The following is a 19163-nucleotide window of genomic DNA, read 5'->3' on the forward strand; positions in this document are numbered from 1 at the left end:
TTTTTTTTTGAGACGGAGTCTCGCTCTGTCGCCCAGGCTGGAGTGCAGTGGCCGGATCTCAGCTCACGGCAAGCTCCGCCTCCCGGGTTCACGCTATTCTCCTGCCTCAGCCTCCGGAGTAGCTGGGACTACAGGCGCCCACCACCTCGCCCGGCTAGTTTTTTTGTATTTTTTTTTTTTTTAGTAGAGACGGGGTTTCACCTTGTTAGCCAGGATGGTCTCGATCTCCTGACCTTGTGATCCGCCTGTCTCGGCCTCCCAAAGTGCTGGGATTACAGGCTTGAGCCACCGCGCCCGGCCTGCGTTTTGTACTTTTTAAGGTAGGAGTTTTGTATGTCTTTTGTTAAACTTATTCCTAAATATTTTGTGTTTTTTTGATACTATCGTAAATTGAATATTTTTATATTTCTGTTTTCCAGTTTTTTTCTAATATAAAATTTTGTATACTAACCATGACTTCTGCTACCTTGCTAAATTTAAATTCACTTATTCTAGTAAGTTGTTTTGTAGATTTCTTAGGATTTGTCATGCACATCATTATATCATTTACTTAAACAGTTTACTTCTCTCTTTCCAGTTTCTATGCATCTTATTATTTTACTTGCATTATTTTGGCTAATATCTCCAGTATAATGCTGAAGGCAAATGAGGAGAGTAGAAATTATTCCTGTTTCTAATCAAGGAGGAAAACACGCAGTTATTTTAGCATTAAGAGCAATATTAGTTACAGGGTTTTTTGGTAGGTTTCATTTGTTGGGTAGAGGAAGTTCCCTTCTACTTCAGTTTTACTCAAAGAGTTCTGATCCTCAGTGGGTGGTAAATTTTTTTCAATGCTTTTTCTTCATCTATTGAAATAAACACAAGGTGTTTCTCTACACTGTTTGTATGGTAGATTTTAATGATTGATTTTTAAAACTAAAACCTTCTTTGTATTCTTGGGTTAAACCCTACTTAATAGTGACATATTATCTGTTTTATAGAGTGCTGGATTCAGTTGCATCTTATGTTAATGAGTGATACTGACCTATACCTTTTTTTTTTTTTTTTTTCTTTTTTTGAGACAGAGTCTCGCTCTGTTGCCCAGAGTAGTGCGGTCACGCAGTCTTGACTTACTGCAACCTCTACCTCCTCGGTTCAAGTGATTCTCATGCCCCAGTCTCCCTAGTAGCTGGGGTTACAGGCATGCACCACCACGCCTGGCTAACATTTGTATTTTTGGTAGAGATGAGGTTTCTCCATGTTGACGAGGCTGGCCTCATGTGATTTGCCTGTCTCTGCCTCCCAAAGTACTGGGATTACAGGCAGGAGCCAGCACTCCCAGCCTGACCTGTACATTTTTTCGAGTAATATTTTTGTCAGATTTTAGTGTTAGTGTTATGCTGGTTTCATAAAATGACTGGATAAGTGTTTCTTTCCATTTTCTTAGAGAACATATATCAGATTGGTGTTACTTATTTGTAAATATTTAATAGAATTCACCAGTGAAGCAATCTGGGCCTGGAGTTTGATGATGAATTCAATATCTTTGATATGACACTAGACAGATTTCCTATGACATCTTTTGTGAAAAATTTGTTTTTAAAAGGACTTGTACATTTTATCATAATATTTCAGTTACTACTTCAATCACTTTTCTGATCCTTTCTCCTCTCATTCTTTTGAGATTTCCGTTACACATATGTTCAGCCTTTTGTCACTCTCACAAAGGTTTCAGTGGCTCTGTTTTTTTTTCCCCTGTCCCTCAGATTTTATAACTTTTACTGCTGTATCTTAAACTCATGATTCATTTGTGTCTTCATTTTGCTGTTAACTCACCAAGTAATATTTTTATATCAGGAATCGTAATCATCTGTTTCAGAATTCATGTTGGAATCATATAGACATGTATGTGTGTAAAAATATTTTTTTCTCTATTGGGATTTTCTATTTTTTAATTCATTGCAAGTATTATTTTCCTCTGTCACTGAGTATGGTTAAATAGATCCTTGAACATCTCTGTCTACTAATTTCTGAGTCTTCTAAATCTTGGCCATCTTAGATTTATTTTGCACTGGGAGTCTTTTATCTTGATGAAGAGTCGTATTGCTTTAGTCCTTTGCGTCTTGAGTAATTTTGGATTGTATGCTGGCTATTGTGAATGTACATTGTAGAAACCTTGGATTCTGTGTCTTTCTTTGGCAGAATGTTGATATTTTTGTTTTAACAGCTAATTAACTTGGTTGGATTTAGGGTATAAACTGTGTGTCTATTGGGTAGGAGTTCAAGTCTCAGTTCATTTCTTTCCTTAGTTTGGCTTTTTTGTGTTTAATTTCTGTCATATGATTCAGGGGCCAGCCAGAGGTTTTGGAAGATTTTATACATAGTATTTGGTGATCTGCAACTCTGACTGTCTTTTCTAGTATTCTTCCCTCACTTTTCAGCACTATAGTTTTCTCAATCTCTGCCACTAAGGCCAAAAGCTCTAAAATGAGTAAATTCACCCCAGGGTATTTCCTTTGCTGAAGTCATAACTAACTTTCAGAATCTGCCTGTTTTCGATTAGTCTTCAGCGCTTCATATAATTAACTTTTATATTTTGCTATGAGTTTAGGAGTTTACAGTTGGTATTTATAGGTGGGCAGCCTGTTAGGAATGTACTCAGCCATACCTGCAGATCTCGGGGGAATATATGTGTCTTGTAAACAGAAAATTACATTATGAACATTTCATAGACAGGCTCATTACTCAAACATGACTGGTGGAAATCTTTGTACATTGATTCTTTATGCTCCATATAGCCTGTATACTTAATATGCAATAGATACAAAGATGACCAGATTATAGACCCTGTCTTTAAGTAGTTCATAGTCTAGTTGATGATGATTAACCTGAAACTAATACTTTGTTGTCTCCAAGTTTGTAAATGAAATAAAATAAAGTGCAGTCATGTGCTGCATAGTGATTTCAGTCGATGATGGACTGCATATATGATGGTGGTCCCATAAGATTATAGTACTGTATTTTTGCTGTATCTTTTCGATGTTTAGAAATACAAACATTTACCATTGTGTGACAGTTGCTTATAGTACTTAGTACAGTAGCATGAGGAACAGGTTTGTAGCCTAGGAACAATATGCTACACCGTATAGCCTAGGTATACAGTAAGATATGCCATCTAGGTTTGTGTAGGTGTACTCTTTGATGTTTGCACAATGAGGAAATCGTCTGACAATGCATTTCTCAGAACGTGTTCACATCATTATTGACTCATAACATCAATGAAGTATATGAAATAAAATCTCAAATATTGTTTTTCATTGTCGGCTTTGAGGTAATGAAAGAAAAATTATAATTTCTGTGTTTGAGATTAGAGTCTACTTCAAGTACTTAACAATGTCTGAAGTAGACCATTTAGAAGTCTACTGCTTTCAGGATACTGAAAAACAATATTTCTACTTAGCATAATGGAGCATACAAGTTTAAAGCCAGCCCTGTTTCAAGCTAATATAGCACTGCAATTAATTCTAAGAAGTTTTCATTCTTGTGTCAGTTATAGAATGAACTGGAGGAAACGAACAGGATATACCCCTCTGTAATAGCTGTGAGTAGAGAACAGTATAGTGTGGAATTAATGCTGATGGTACACTTCCAGCTTCTGGGGCAAGAGAGACCTACTGTTTGTGAAACTGCATCTGATAAAGTGATTTCTATTAATTGAATACTATCTATTCCCTTCATGAACCATTTTCAACACTCTTTCAATGGCACAGCATTGGACACATGAATCATTTAGTGTTCAGACCTTAATGTATATTCACTCTCTTGAGTTATGTATCTGAGCATGTAAAGGGTGAAATTCTAAATGCTGTTTTATGAATTTTTTGGAAGTTTTTTTAAGAAGCTATGGAAATTGTTCTCCATGGGTTTTTTGCAGATAAACCTTAACCTCTGGTGCTGATCAGTGCCAGCTTGGAACATGGTCAATATAAATGCCAAATCAACATTGGAACAAGGTACTCTGTCTTTGAGGACCTACAGATACATTATGGTTTAGGGTTTACATTTTTTTTTTTTTCCTCTGGTTCATCCGACAGTGGATCTGGCTCTGTCTATACCTAGCATTTATTGGGGGTCTTCTCTGAGCCAGACATTGTTCTGGGAAAATCGAAGTGATTAAGTCATGGTCTTTGGGCTCAAAAAACTGCCAGTTTTTTGGTGAATGCAGATGAATAAGTTAATATTAATAAAACAGGGGCCCCTGAAAGGACAGAGAGGAGGATCCTGGTGATAGGCTCAGAGAAGGCTGCTCTAAGGAGGTTGTCTCTAAAGAGGCTGGCTGGCTGGGGTCAGAAGTGAGAGTGTGAAATTGAACGGTGGCGACCGAGGAGCACTATATTGAAGCACAGAAGGCATTTGGGAAATTACAAGCCATTTTATTTGACTAGACAGATTTTTATAGAAGACATAAATGGAGTGGTAAGGGAGCAGAATGTGGGCGGCATTGGCCAAAGGTCCTGCGAAGTTAAAGTAGAGAATGACATTTGAACTGTTGTAGACGATGAGGCTTCTCCAGGTGCTTAATGATATCAGGCAGACAGACTATTTCAGGAGAGGGAATGCCACATGCGTAGTCATGCTGGGGTGAAAGAATGCTTATGGACCATTTTTAAAAGTGAGTTGGAATATGACATTAAATACATTATATCTCTATGCATAATGCTGTGTTTTAAGTGTCTATGCTATATTATTAAGTGAAAAAAGAAAAGTCAAGATACAAAAAATACAGGATCCAAGTTGGAGAATTATTTGTAAAAGCGAACCAGAATCTTAATAGCAGTTATTTTCTGGAGGATAGGTTTTTGTGATATTTTTCTACTTTACATGTTTCTGTACATGAATGTTTTAATAACTTAGTGTAACCTTTGTTAAGATAAAAAAGATTTCAATTTTTTGGGGAAAAATGTGCCTGAGGTTTTTACTCAGGAGGTATTTTTGTACTGTGATTGTGATTTTCAAGGTTTAGTGTGCTATGTTATGTCTGTAAGTTTAAATTAGGTTTATTAAATTTATTAATTTGATAATTTTTTTTTAGCCTCTAAGCATTCAAATCTGTGTACATACTATTTGCAGTAACTTTGTCTTAACCGGCAAAAGTTTCTAACGTTAAAAGTTTTTCTATAATCTGAATGTTGGGAATGTGATGTATTTGTTCTCCTCATATAAATGGTTAAGGATCTTTGAGAGATAAAACATGTCTGTTCCTGAAGTTTCAGGGAAACTGCCTTTTTTGAAGTGGGCTTGCATTTTTTCCTTGTAGTATAGTATGTCATAGACAATTTAAAACCCCTTAAATTACTACTTGGTAGAAGCCTGTTCCATGGAAATCATCATGGATTTACAGATTTCCTAGGATAGTAAATATTTTACAGTCATAGACGTATGTTAAATATTGCCATTTTTGTTGCTCCTGATTGATTTTCAGAGACATAATATTTTTTCCGATAATTTATGTGAAAATGATTTTTGATGTTCACTTGGTAATTTACCTCTAGAAATAAAGTGATAATGTACATGTATGCTAGTTTTTTGTATCCATAGTGCCAAAACTAATCTGGTTGTCTTAGACCGTTGCGCTGCTATAGCAAAATACTGAGACTGGGTCATTTATAAAGAACAGAAATTTATTTCTTACATTTCTGGAGGCTGGGAAATCTAAGATCAAGCCACTTGCATTTGGTGTGTGGTGGGGGCCCTCTTGCTGCCGCCTAGCATAGTAGAAGGCGGAAGAGCAAAAAGAGCCTCAGCTAATTACCTTAGCCCTTTTAAAAGACTTGAATCCATTCATGGAGGCAGAGTCCTCATGACTTCAGCACTTCCCAAAAGGCCCCACCTCTTAATTACCCCCACAGTGGCCATTTTCAACATGAATTGGAGGGGAAACATTCAAACCATAGCAGCTGGCTAGTTGGGATTTTGAATCTTATTGACGTCAAGGCAGCCTGATATTAAAAATAAACACTTAAGGATACATTTATTTACTGTGAGTCACTCCTGGTATTCATTAAATCTTGGGCCTATGATAAAGTAGAAAGGCCACTATGGATTATATAAATTTAGAGAAACTGATTGGCCCATAATGGCCATTGTTTTATGATGGACGGTTCCCTTCTACTTTCTCATTTTGTCAACCCACATCTTGTAGTGGGAACTGGAAGGAAAAGAACCGGTAAGTGGCAACAGGAAGAGTAAATCTTTAGAAGCTACGTTTGTCCTGTTCTCAGAGGCTCTGGACTTGGGTCTTGCGACACACCCCCTGTCTGTGAGAATTGGGAAGTTATTTAGGTTGGTATTTACATATATGACAGCATTTCAGACGTATTGTGGAGGGAATTTAAATCTTAACGTTTGCTCTCCTTACAGTGCTTGATTATTGAGGCAGAAAGCAACACTTGAACTTAAATTTGATAAGTGAAATCCAAAAACAGCCAGGCATATACTGAGGGGTTCCTGAAATAATGTAGTGATATTGTTTGGGGGCGTATTATTATCATTGATGTTATTTTCCTGAGCCAATGAATAATTAAAAATTTGATTATAATCCTTACATATAGGCCCCTAAAATTTTTATTACATTTAAAAGACTAGAAACAGTCTATTACATGTACGTTGGTCACAAAGCAGTAAATTTAGAAATTAAAGTGTGTGATGAATGTTGTTATATTTAACTCTTTAATTACGTCTCTGCTTACTTTGATGTACGTCATAGAAGATACATCTCTATGTCTATTGCTGAGCCAAAAAGTAAAAATATTGTTAGTGCTTTAGCAATGTACTGCTGGGCTTATGTATCTTGGATATTACTATACTGACTATTTTGTCTCTGGGCTCCATAAGGATCACCAAATTGGACCAACTGAAAATTGCATGACTGTACTGGTATTGGAGATAGGAAACATGAACAGAACATAAGCCCTCTTTTCTAGGATGCAGTCTTTTGGTGGAAAATGGCAAAAATTCATGCCATAGACTGAACTATAGATTTCCATTAAAAGAAATAATCAATATGTAATTACATGAAAAATGGACACATAATACAAAGACAGACTGAGAATCATGATTATAGAGAAAGAAGTCAGGCTTATGAGCTAGCCTGACCTGTGCTTTCTGGCACTGGGTATGTCACCTGTCTCTATTCCGACTGTTAGACCAAATGGCCACTGAACACTTCCACTTGGATATCCCACAGACATCTTAGAGATTTGCCATGTCCATATCTCAACTTCATACCTCCTTTTCTTGGCCAACCTTGACTTTTTCCTGTGTTCTTTATGTGAGTAGATTACAGACAGCACATGTATTTGAGTGCCCATTACAGATACCAGAACGTAATTTTTGCCTACACACTTCTCCCTCATTGACCTGCTTGCCTCCATCCTTCAGATACCATTCATTTACTTTCTAAATTAATTATCATCTATCTCTCTTTACATTTCATTTCACTCCTTAATTTAGAACACTGTCACCCCTTACCCTATCTATTGCGGTAGATTATTTGCTGTATCAGTTTCTTGCCTTTGATTTTAAATCTTCCATTTCATTCTCCCCACTTGTAGCTTGACTTTTGTAGTCTGGGATTTTCTGGATTAATGATTTCATGTATATGGGCTTCATAGCTTGTCCTCCACACATCTCCTCCTGGAATATCCAACCTTGAGCAAATGCAGATAGCAAGTATGTAAGATAGCTTATTTCAGATTGTATATTACTTGTGTGTGCCTGCGGGTGTATGTCTATGCTTATTTTGCTCATATTATATTCTGGAAAAGTCGCTTGTACATTTCATTGATCTTTAGCATTACTAACATCTAAATAAGTTGGGCTGTTTATCATTTAGAAATAGATATTAGGTTAAAATTACAGTCAATGGAGCAACACCAAATAATCCCAACCACTACTAATAATACCTAGTGATCTATAGTTGGAAAATTAATGTATTTAAATAATAGTATTTATAACCGTAATATATTGTAATCTCTGCAACAACAACAACAAAAATAAAAACCTTATTGAATAGTGCCATTCAATTTGGAGAAAAATAAGCTTTAACTCCACAAGTATTTATTGAGAAACCATTATATAGAAAAAATGGTTAATTAAATATGGGTCCTACTTACTCTCCAGTAGTTCATAATCTAATAGGGGAAACGATAAATTTTACTAAATAATATAGGATAAAGATTGAATTAATATTACAAAAGTAGAGGCACAGCATGGAATTTAAAGGAATGATGGAGAGTTATTTCTAGAGAAATAATTATGGATGAAATTAAATTTAGTCTTTAAGAATAAATTCAGGACATTAACAGACATGAGGGAGAAGGGCAGAATAACTATCGGGCTAGAGTGACTTCATTATGGGAAACAGTGGATGATAACATTTGTTTAAATCATAAGGAATATATTCTGGAATGCCTTCAGTGCTTTACTTGGGCGTGGAATTGTATATATCTAGATGAGAACCCTGAAATACTTGTGATATTGAAATAAACACCTAAACACGAGTTTGGAATGACTTACTCTTAGGACGTTAAAATGCCCATGTAAAAAGTGATTGTTATTTTCAGGGATGATTATCAGAATCTTGAAAATAATTTTGCAATGCTAAGCTCCACTCAGTTAGCAACTATGCTAAGAAACAAGTGTTTTGTTTCTGAGGAGGCTACTCCATTTCATGTGAATGCCATGGTCCGAAGTCCATTGTTAGGTTTACTATTGTTTAGAGTTTGGCATTTACTACACTGATATAATTCAAATGAGATCAGAATCCTGAATACCAAGAATGGGAATTTATTTAAGTAATCATTGTGTTAGTGGTCAAGTTATTAAACTTAAAATGTCCCATTGAGCTAATAAAGGTATTGATCTGTTCTTTCATTTCAAGAGAATAAAGAGAAAATAAACCTTGTTTGTTCTCCCTTTGTATTTTTGTCCTTGGGCAGGAAATAGGTAAGTGTAGATTATAAACTGAAGATGTTCTTTGACAGTTTTTGTTCTCCCCAGTAAAGTATAGAAAGCAAGTCCTTGGGTGGTGTTCTCCAAAGAGGGGTGCATACTTTCTAATACAATTAGGTGCTGGGAAAATACAGTAGAACTTCTGTTTACGTGTAGACTTCTGTTTATGTGTGTGTACACACACGGAATGGTTTTCTGTGTGCGAGACATTATTCTAAGCACTTTACTATTAACTTATTTAATCTTTATAATGTGAGGTGGACATTATTATTTCCTGTTAACATACGAAAAACATGGAAGAACACAGAGAAGTTGAGTAACTTGCTAAAAGTTACTAAGTAGCAGGTCCTTGAACCCTAGAAGTCTGACTCCAGAGCCTATGCTCTTAAGAAATTAAACTTTATTAATATTTAGTGCATGAATTAATACAGTACCCTTACATGAGTCATCTAAGTCCAGTTATATGCACTTTGAGACAGTATCCTGAAGTGAAAGGGGGTATTTCACAATGGGTCTCACAAGGATATTAGTATTAGATAAACAATATAAATGTATTTTGCTAGATGAGGGTCTGAAGTAGAATGTAAAAAGGAGGATATAAAGAATTTTCTGAAAAAAAGTTTAGATACAGTACAAGATACAGACAGTTCTCGACTTACATTGGTTCAACTTAGGATTTTTTCACTTTATGATGATGTGAAAACAAAACACCATTTAGTAATTCATTTGTTTCGAGTGTGCTGGGGCATACAGCTATTCATATGTGCCTGGTTGCAGATTTATGGGTTATATTAGCTAGTTTTAATTAAACATGTCCTTCAGTGGGCAAATATTACTGCAAAAGACACTGTTAATTAGAGGTTGTTGATAAATACAGTCTAAATTAGTGACAAAACCACAGAGCTGATACTTCTTTTGTGCCTAGTACAACTCAGCCTTATAAAAAAATTAAAAACAACTATGATCCAGTTGGATATGACAAGAACAGTCTTCTCCATCGGAACTATTTCTCTATGTATAGTAGTGTTAATGATGAATCTCTTGGCCTAGGTAAGCATTGCAGTATTAACCAGTGATAGGACAAGCATATGATTTTTAGATAGATAAATATGTGTGTGTATACACACACAGTACCCACTGAAGGAGCAAAGGTGTAAATGTGGGTGGGGATAATTCTTACGTTGCCTAACTTAACTTGACTGTGGAATATTTGAGGTAATAACCTATAGGTAGTGTTTACATTTGCTGTCACCATGGAATGTACTGATGGACCTGCTTTCTGGCCTTCTTCCTTTCTCACAGTTTCTTAGCTGTTGAACTGATTTGCGATGTATACCGATCCTCAGCTTACAGTGGGGTTTTTGCCCATCAAGCCCCTTGTAGGTTAAAAATATTGTAAGTCAAAAATATATTTGACACACTTAAGCTGCTGAACATCAAAGCTTAGCCTAGCCTGCCTTAAATATGCTGGAAACACTCAACATTAGCCTATAGTTGGGCAAAATCATTTAACACAAAGCCTATTTTATAATAAAGTCTTGGATATCTCATGTAATTTATCAAATACTGAACTGAAATTGAAAAACCAGAATGGTTGTATGGATACTGGAAATAAAGTTTCCTACTGCACGTGTTTTGTTTTCACACCATCATAAAGTCAAAAAAATCCTAAGTTGAACCATTGTAAGTTGAGAACTGTTTGTATCTTGTACTGTATCCAAACTTTTTTAAAAAAAATTCTTCATATCCTCCTTTTTACTTTCTACTTTAGACCCACCTCTAGAGAAATACATTTACATTGTTTATCTAATACTAATATCCTTTATTTTATGATTCTTCTTGGGTGTCTTTTTTAACATTTTTAAATAAACACTTAGAACTTAAGCTCAATTACAAGTCCTTGTTGGCCAGTTAGACCCCATATACCAAAAATGTGCTTCCTTTCATTTCAGCCTGTGTAGTATATTCTAGGTTTTGTTTTAATTAACATCTTGGGTAGTGATTAATACTTTTGGGGCATTAATTTCAGTTGGCATTTGTCATTCACTTTTGTATACATGAAATATTGCTTGCCTATTGTCATAAGTTAGTGCTGTTCTAGACAGTCGTTGAGGTACAAAGATGAGTAAGACAGGGTGTCTGCGCTCAGAGAAATCACCACCTTGCTTCCCAACTTAGGAAGAAGAAGGCGACAGGCAGGTAGCTCGCCAGGCCTTAGAAAAGACCGTAATGTTTGAGGGTATTAAAATTTGACTTTTTGATCAGTGATGCTTTGTCATTTTTATCAGTGGTGTAGTGTACATATTATGCTCTGCCCCCATGACCACACATGCAAGCTTTCAAAGCTTTCAGGCCCTGCGTGGTGCCTTTCCCGGAGTTTGTCTGACTCTGCATCTCGCTTACCTGATTGTATGCAGCAGAACTGACACAATGCCAGTTCGAGGTCTGAGCTTTAAGAAAGACTTCTAGCTTCTGCTTTTCTCATCTTGGAAATCAGACACCATGCACAAACCTATCATGCTGAGGCTACCATGGTAAGTGGAAGCTTAAGATACTCAGGTGAAGAGTCAGGCAAACCAGCAGGAATCGAGGTCCCCCCGACAGCCACCACTAACTCATGAGCCTGTCTGCCCCCAACAGTGCCGAAGTTGATGAATGGTGTGCAAATAAATAAGACAGTTATTTTTCAAGATCATTCAATTTGGAAGTAGTTTCTTATGTAGTAGTGGGTAACCAAGATAGCCTTAAAGTGGAACTTTTCTGTCCCTAATTTTCTCATTGTCAAGTCAGTTAAGGTTGTGTGAAAATCATGTAGTTTATACCTGTTACTTGCAAATAGGGACTCATAATTTCTATAGAATATAGTTTGTTCTGAAAAAAGTTTTGATGTCTTTAATTGAATATAACATTATGGTCTTTATGGGATAGAAGAGTTATTATATATTTGTATGTGTGTTAGGTCAAGAAGTTTAACTCAATTGCAAAATGATGTATTAGAAATTTTCTTTTTTTTAATCCTATGGGTCACTTAACTTTGCAGAATGTGACTTTTCTTTTTAAATACCAGAAGGTATCCCAGTCCATTCGTGCTGCTGCCATAAAATACTTGAGACTGGGGAATGTATAAAGCACAGAAATTTATGTTCTCAGTTCTGGAGGCTGGGAAGTTCAAGGTCAAGGCACTGGCAGGTTTACTGTGTGGCGAGGGTGTGGTCTCTGCTTCTAAGATGGTGCCTTAAACACTGATTCCTCCTGAAGATTAGGCTTTTGTTTAGGAGAAGGATATAGGGTAGGTGGGTCTGGGCAGATTTCACCAATCCCTTATCCCCCACTAGCTCCCCAGAGGAAGTGGTTTCTTCTCTTTGACTTTCTCTGTGAGTGCCTGGGGGCTAGAAGGGATTTTTTGCAGAAAAAGCTTTTAAGAAGGTTTCAGCTTTTCTAACTGGGTGGTTTCCAGGGCTTCATATTCTCATGCTGGCCCACCCCAGATGAGCAAATGCTTGAGTTTTATTCCTCCCTGTAGATGCCTGGACAGAGATACCTACAGGGAGAAATAATTTTTGCCCAGGGACTTCAGTGTTAATTTGCTTTCTGTCCAGTTTTTTTTTTTTTTTTAATTGTTTAAAGGGTGGATATGACGTTCCTTCCAACTCTGTACGTCTGAAATGAATGTGCAGTTCTTGGAGCACAGAAGTTTTGAGAAGCTGAAAAAAATCCCGAATGGCTAAAATTAAAAGCAGAAATGTGTTGAGGCTAGAGAGGTGAGCCAGAGCTCGCTTGGGGAGGGCTTTTCACAGCAGTAGCAAAACATTGGCACTTGGGTTCGCAGGACAGTTACATCGTTGTATTTTAAGCAGAGATGTAATATGGGCAACTTGTGTTTTAAAAAGACCTTTCTGTTGATTGAAGGAAATGGAAATGGATACAGAGAAAAGACTCTACAGTGATCCAGGGAGAGGAGATGAGGGCCTAGACTAGGGTGGTTGTGGTAGGACTGAAGAAAATGGACAAGTTTAAGAGATGTTTCAGAGGTAAAATCATTAACATATAACTAATTAGATCATTAAGATGTATTAAACACCCTCTCTATTCATGTTGGAGAGATAAAGCAGTGAACACACAGGCCTAGTCAGTGCCTTCATGCAGTAGGTGGCAGGCTTCAGGCCTGAGTTGCTGCGAAGACAGTGGCTCCATTTGCTGGGCTAAGGGACTCTGGAAGAAGAGCATGTTTGAAGCTGTGGTGGTGGAGTTTCCAAGTTCAGTGTTGAGTGTTGTGTTAGAGGTCAGTAAAATAGCCCTTTATTATACTAATCAACCTTTTTGGTGAGCACTCAGTTACGGGAAACCTTTTAATGGGGACCGTGACGTGTTCTTGAGATTTAGTTGTTTATGAAATAACAGCTTAACTGTAATTGCTCCCCAAGGAACAGTGTCATGTCACAAATATGGTTTAGATCAATTAAAGCCAGTTGAGAAAGGCATTTGGTCTTTGCCAGTGGATAATATAATTAATGTAGCTTATACATCATGCAGTGAAACTCAAATATACTTACTATATGTTGTTATACCATCTTCATAATCACTTGAAAACCAACTCAGGGTATGTGACTTTTCCTGATTAGTGGAAACAAGCAGTTCAGCGAATCTTTAATGGAGAAAATAATGGGACTTTGGATGGCTTGTGTTTAAAAATGTAACATTTGTGTGTCTGTGAGAGATACAATAATTGACATCTGGAGAAAAATTATTAGTCTTAGGAATGATAATTTGCAAATTAGTAAAATGATAATTTCCATGTAAGTGAACAAATAACATTATTAATAAATGAATATTAATATTAATAATGAATATGTATTAATGGACAAATTAGATTATTTATACAAATGAATGTTAAAATGTATTTTCTTATTTCTTACTGTCTTGCAGATATAGTCTTAAAATAAAAAACAAATCAGGACATGGATAAGGAGAGACTATTTGAAAAGGTGATTGCAAGAGCACAGAAAGGGACTGTTGGCAATAGGGAGAAGGGTTATTAAAAAGGGAGAAAGACCTGACCATGAAAACTGTAAGTTACATCTCAGGAATCAGGCAGAAAAGGGCTTTCCTTTCATGGGTGAAGTGATTGAGGCCAGAACGGTGTGGGGCAGTGGGATGAATGGGTGGCAGTGGCAGGATGGGACGGTGATCAGACAACACTACCCCGAGCTTGGCTTGTTTTCCAGAGGGTCCTTCGGGTAGAGCTTGTCTGCTGGTTCAGACTGAAGATGGGTCAAAGTTCAGGGGTCTGAAGAAAGGAGAGAAGTGGAAGCAAAGTTTAACTCAGGATATATGTCTTTTTCTGATTGATCAGTGGAAACAAACAGTTCAGCTAATTTTTGAGGGGCAAAATAATGGAAATTTTAAGGGTTTGTGTCTGTTCTTGCTGTAGGTAAATAAAGGATCATCTGTGAGTCTTATCTAAGTCATGTGGGTAAGAGTGGTCCTTTGCAACAAGCACTTTCCAGAAACACAAAAGGGTGGGGAGATTTCTTAATCATCACTGTTTTTAGGTGCACAGGGCTGCTCAGGTAAAATTCAACATTGTCACAGCGCTTAGCACTCTATCTGATATTTTAATCTGCATAATAACCCTGAAATGTAATGACTTTGATAAGCCACACCTGGAAATTATGCAACTGAAGACTAGAAATGCTAAGAAACCACTGTGTTCACATTGCTGATAAGATGGGGGCACTGTGTGATGACACCCCTTCAGAACCCATAGCAAGTGGACATCAGGAGGTGTTATGGGACTAATGGCAAATAAGAGAACTGTGCTGCTTTCATTGTTTATTGTTTGTGTCATCCAGAAAGTCCAAAATACATACTCAGTCCATCCATCTGTTGGTGAGGCCTTTTCTTGTTGCGAGCACTGTGACTAGCTTGAAGGATTTTTTCTTAAAAAAACAAGAAGAAGAAGCAACAACAAATAAAACCTACCTTAGGGGATCCTGTGGAATGCATGGAGGAATTGAACTTGCAGACGGAGAAGACAGTAATAAGGACATTACGCCTAGGAAATTGTCTGTGGCTTTTCCCTCTAGCAGTATTTCTTACGCGGGCCACAATTGACATTTTAAACAGGACACTTCTGTGAAGGCCGGGACCATCTGTTTCTGATGTCCGACATTATAGGCCTTTGCCCGTAAGTCCCAGTAGTGACCCTAGTCATTGTGACAACCGAATAAACATGCTAAATATTTCTACGTGTCCCACAGGGAGGTGATGCAACATCTGCAGTTTGAGAACCTGACAGAGCAACCAAGCACATTTACCATTATTGTGACTCAGCCCTCAGGACATTCAGTAGCCACATAATTAGTTCTAAATTTCAGAATCTCTTGACTTCCAGTCAAAGACCAATTCCTTGGCCGATCTGGGTGGCGTGGGCCAGGTCACGCCATTTTCAGTGTGGTGGCTCCCTTGGTAGCCTTGTCCCACTTGCCATAGGTTCTGAAGGGGAGGCAGTTCCAGAGAAGGTGGGTCTTGTTCAGATAAAATTGTATATATCCACAACAGTTAAATTCATCTATTTATTACTTACTAATTTGGCATCAGGTATACACAATCTGCTGGCTGCTCTCGTGGGTGATTTTCATATACTTTCTTATTTAATTCATACAACCTGCACCCGCAGTAGGTAGTATGATCTGTGTTTTGTGGATGAAAAGTCTGAGACTTGGGAGGGTTAATTTGACTTGGGAGATTGAACTAACTTGACTAGGAAGATAATGGTTGAACAGAGTTAAGAGGAAAAAGAAGGGAAAATAAAAGTGTTTCTGGTTGTCACAGTATTCATTTATATACTTTTTGTGAACAAAACACTAACAGAAGTGGAAAAAATAAACCCCTAAAGGTATATAAAAGTCATATAAAATGCTTTTTCTTTTTGCCTAGAATGCTGTCAAGTGACCTTTAATCAATCATATCTCTCTGTGTACTTCAGATTCTTCCATACAAAATTAGATGTTTGGATTGGATGATTTCTAAAGCCTCTTCATTTTTATCACTTGGGAACTATTTGACCACTTAAGATGCAAGATAATTATGACTATTTGACTATCAAAATTTAATTTTGCTCCCTTTTTGAAACCTATTAAAATAAATATAAATGAAATAAAAAGGCATACATTTATGAAGATCACAAGAATGGGCGAGTGAGACAATTGGCAAATGATGTCTATAAAATTTTGGTGCTTGCAAAATAAATAGATAAATGGTAATGGAGACCAGAGAAAGCAGAACCCTGAGCTGGCAGGCAGAGAAGAATTCAACCAGAAACATGTTCATTACTGTGGGAAAACTCAAGAGCCCTCAGGAATTGTAGATAGCAATTACGGTAAAGGTGGATTTATGGAGTAGAACTGACAAGAGTAGACTTGGTTGAAAGGTATAAGAAGTAGTTAGATCACAAGATGTTCTCATCTTATAAAACCAGGCATCTGCCCCTCCACACTCTAGCAAAAGACCAGAGGTTTCTTGAAGAGGTTGAATTGGAGAACTGTGAGGCCCTAAGACACAGACAGATACAACTGAGGATGAGGGTGAGATGTCACACTGAAAATGAGGGAATTGTTTCCTTTAAAAGTGTGTCTGCTTAGTGATGGGATTAGCAGTATTCTGGCAGCTGGGCTTAACACCTCCTCTTAAAAGGTTGAGGAGTTTCTCTTCAGGGAAGTGCCTCACCCAAGTGAAAAGAAATATAGATACTGATATTTCAGTAGCTCTTGATAAAATAACTCAGCTGCCATATTTACAGTGAAGACTACTCTTGCCAAGTCCCATGTATGAAGACAGAACTTCCAGTCAGCAATCCTGAATTTTTAAGAACAGATAGTAGAGGATTACCAGACATCTGAGAAAATCCCATAAAAGAGAAAGAGACCAGCTCACAAAATGAGGAAGGGGAGACTCTTGGAAGAAGCAGATACTTTAAACTCCAAGGTGGGGACTGGCTGCTGTCATTGATCTCTTCAGAAAGGATGAGAAATGTCACTGTTTCCACAAAATACAAACAAAACACCATAAAGAAGAAACAGCTATAAGACAGTCCTATTCATAGTTAAACATTTGATAGCAAAAATGAAGGAATCAGTAGGTATATAGGAAATGTAGTTAAATTCTCCAGAAAGTAAAACAGACACAAATAATAAAAGAAATTTAGAGATAGCAATCCATCTCAGGATGTCCAAGGTCCAAATAATAGAATTGTCAGAAAGATAATAAAAGTGAATGGGGAGCTAGAATCAGGTGGGATTGTATGGTCAGTACCCAGTCCCACCTGATTCTTTCTCCTATTTACTCTACTTTTTCCACCCTGTAATAGTATTGGACTTTGTAAACTCTACAAGTATAACTTTTATATTTAAAAATATTTTACTGAAAGTGACATTTTAACAAGCAAAAATAATTACATGCAAAGATTAAAAATATATATTTGAGTTTTAGTTGAAGACCAATACAATTAAAAGGGGGAAGGAAAAAATACCATTTAGATTTTTTAAAGTGCTAAGTACTTATTTCAGGAAAATTACTTCAATTGCCGTAGTTAGGTAAATTGAGGAACAATTTTCTCTTAGAAACAGCAGCGCAGCAGTGGCATGGATCACAGAAGAAGTGGCTGCTATGTGAGTTTGTAATCAAGCATCTTGCCAAGGCGAACAGCTTCCTCCCTGCTGATTTTCTATTTGGAAGCAAGAAGTAGTCATGATTTACCTTAATTTATAGCAAGGCTTTTAAAAATTGTGTGAAATTCCTGATTTTTTTTTTTTTTTTATTCAAGATGTATGTATTGAGTGTCTGTTATCTGGCAAGCATTGTTTTAAACAGTATTTATATTGACTGACTTAATCATCAGAGCAGCCCTATGAAGTTAGGTCTTGTTGTCATTCCTATTTTACAGATGAAGAAACTGAGGTATAGACAGGTTAGGTAACTTGCCCCGGGTTACTCAGCTGGCAAACAGAAAAGGCTAGGTTTTAAATCATGGTAGTCTGGTTACAGAAGGCATACCCTTAATTAATTCACTACTCTTCTGCTTGTTGAATAAGGAACCCCAGACACCTAAGGTTAAATAAATGGCCCACATTCCCATAGCTAGTTATTTTAGAAGCAATAAATTTTGTCGTAAAGCTTCCATTAGCCACCGAATGCTTAAGAACTCATCTAGGCCAGTCCTCTCACTGATTGAGTAACCAGATCTAAGGGCTGACCAGGTAGAAGAACCAGGTATTCCACAGTGACCGGTGTAGTGCATGTTAGAGACACCTGCTGTCATTTTTTCTCATCTATGTTCTCATCCTGTACGTGTTCACTCATGGTGATATTCAACGTGTGCTGAAACAGTTAGGATAGCAACCGAGGAATTCTGGGAAATTAGCTTCATTCACAGTTGTGGAATATAGCCGTCACTGAAATAAATATAAAGAAATATATCAGGGTTTTTTATTTTATGTTTAGCCCCGTATTATGTGGTTTGTGGGAAACATCATATTTTGATGCATATAGCAGGAACTTAAATATTTGCCATTAATCAGTGATGTGTAGAACACTACAGTGTTTCTTAATGTTCAAGATTAAGAAATTTCCTTCAGATATAAATGCTACAAATTTGGTTGTTTATTTTTCCTAGTTCAACTTTGTGGGGAAACTTCTGGGTCCACGTGGCAATTCTCTGAAGCGTTTACAAGAAGAAACCTTGACAAAAATGTCCATCCTTGGGAAAGGTTCCATGAGAGACAAGGCCAAGGTAATATTAATTATAGAAAATGGCTAAGTTGTGAGTAATGTTATATTATGTACTCTTATATTATCCACTGTATTCATATATAGTTACATAAGGGGATTTATTTGTGATACTGTTTAGAAAATTGAGTCACTCTGGTCAGCTTCAGAATATGTAGTAACTTAAACTTGCATCTATAACATTTATAGTCATACATTAAATAAAAGCATAATACTTAAAGTTTTGATTGCAGTTGTAATATGTCACCTTGTAGGAAGTAAGATAACATTAAAATTGTTGTGAAAAGAAATAAAAGCTATCTATAGTCTCATCATTACTGTTTGCATTTTAGATTAGTGTTTTTGGAGTCTTTTCTTCTGTGCAGACATTACATATAGTTGAGTTT

General features: G+C 36.8%; 1 protein-coding gene across 4 annotated transcripts in view; it reads left to right on the forward strand.

The window, feature by feature from the left end:
• Positions 1–19163, forward strand: part of KHDRBS3 (KH RNA binding domain containing, signal transduction associated 3) — a 203321-nt gene that overhangs the window by 70579 nt on the left and 113579 nt on the right. For all 4 annotated transcript variants that reach the window (XR_004435247.1, XR_004435246.1, XM_033202636.1 and 1 more), the window contains exon 3: positions 18665–18781. Coding sequence is in view for 2 of the 4 variants with exons in the window: in XM_033202636.1 (XP_033058527.1) it covers positions 18665–18781 (117 nt within the window). In the remaining 2 variants the exon portion in view is untranslated. The remainder of the gene's footprint in view (positions 1–18664; positions 18782–19163) is intronic.

Source organism: Trachypithecus francoisi, unplaced genomic scaffold (genome assembly GCF_009764315.1).
Source record: "Trachypithecus francoisi isolate TF-2019V2 unplaced genomic scaffold, Tfra_2.0 Lachesis_group7, whole genome shotgun sequence".
Lineage (NCBI taxonomy): Eukaryota > Metazoa > Chordata > Mammalia > Primates > Cercopithecidae > Trachypithecus > Trachypithecus francoisi.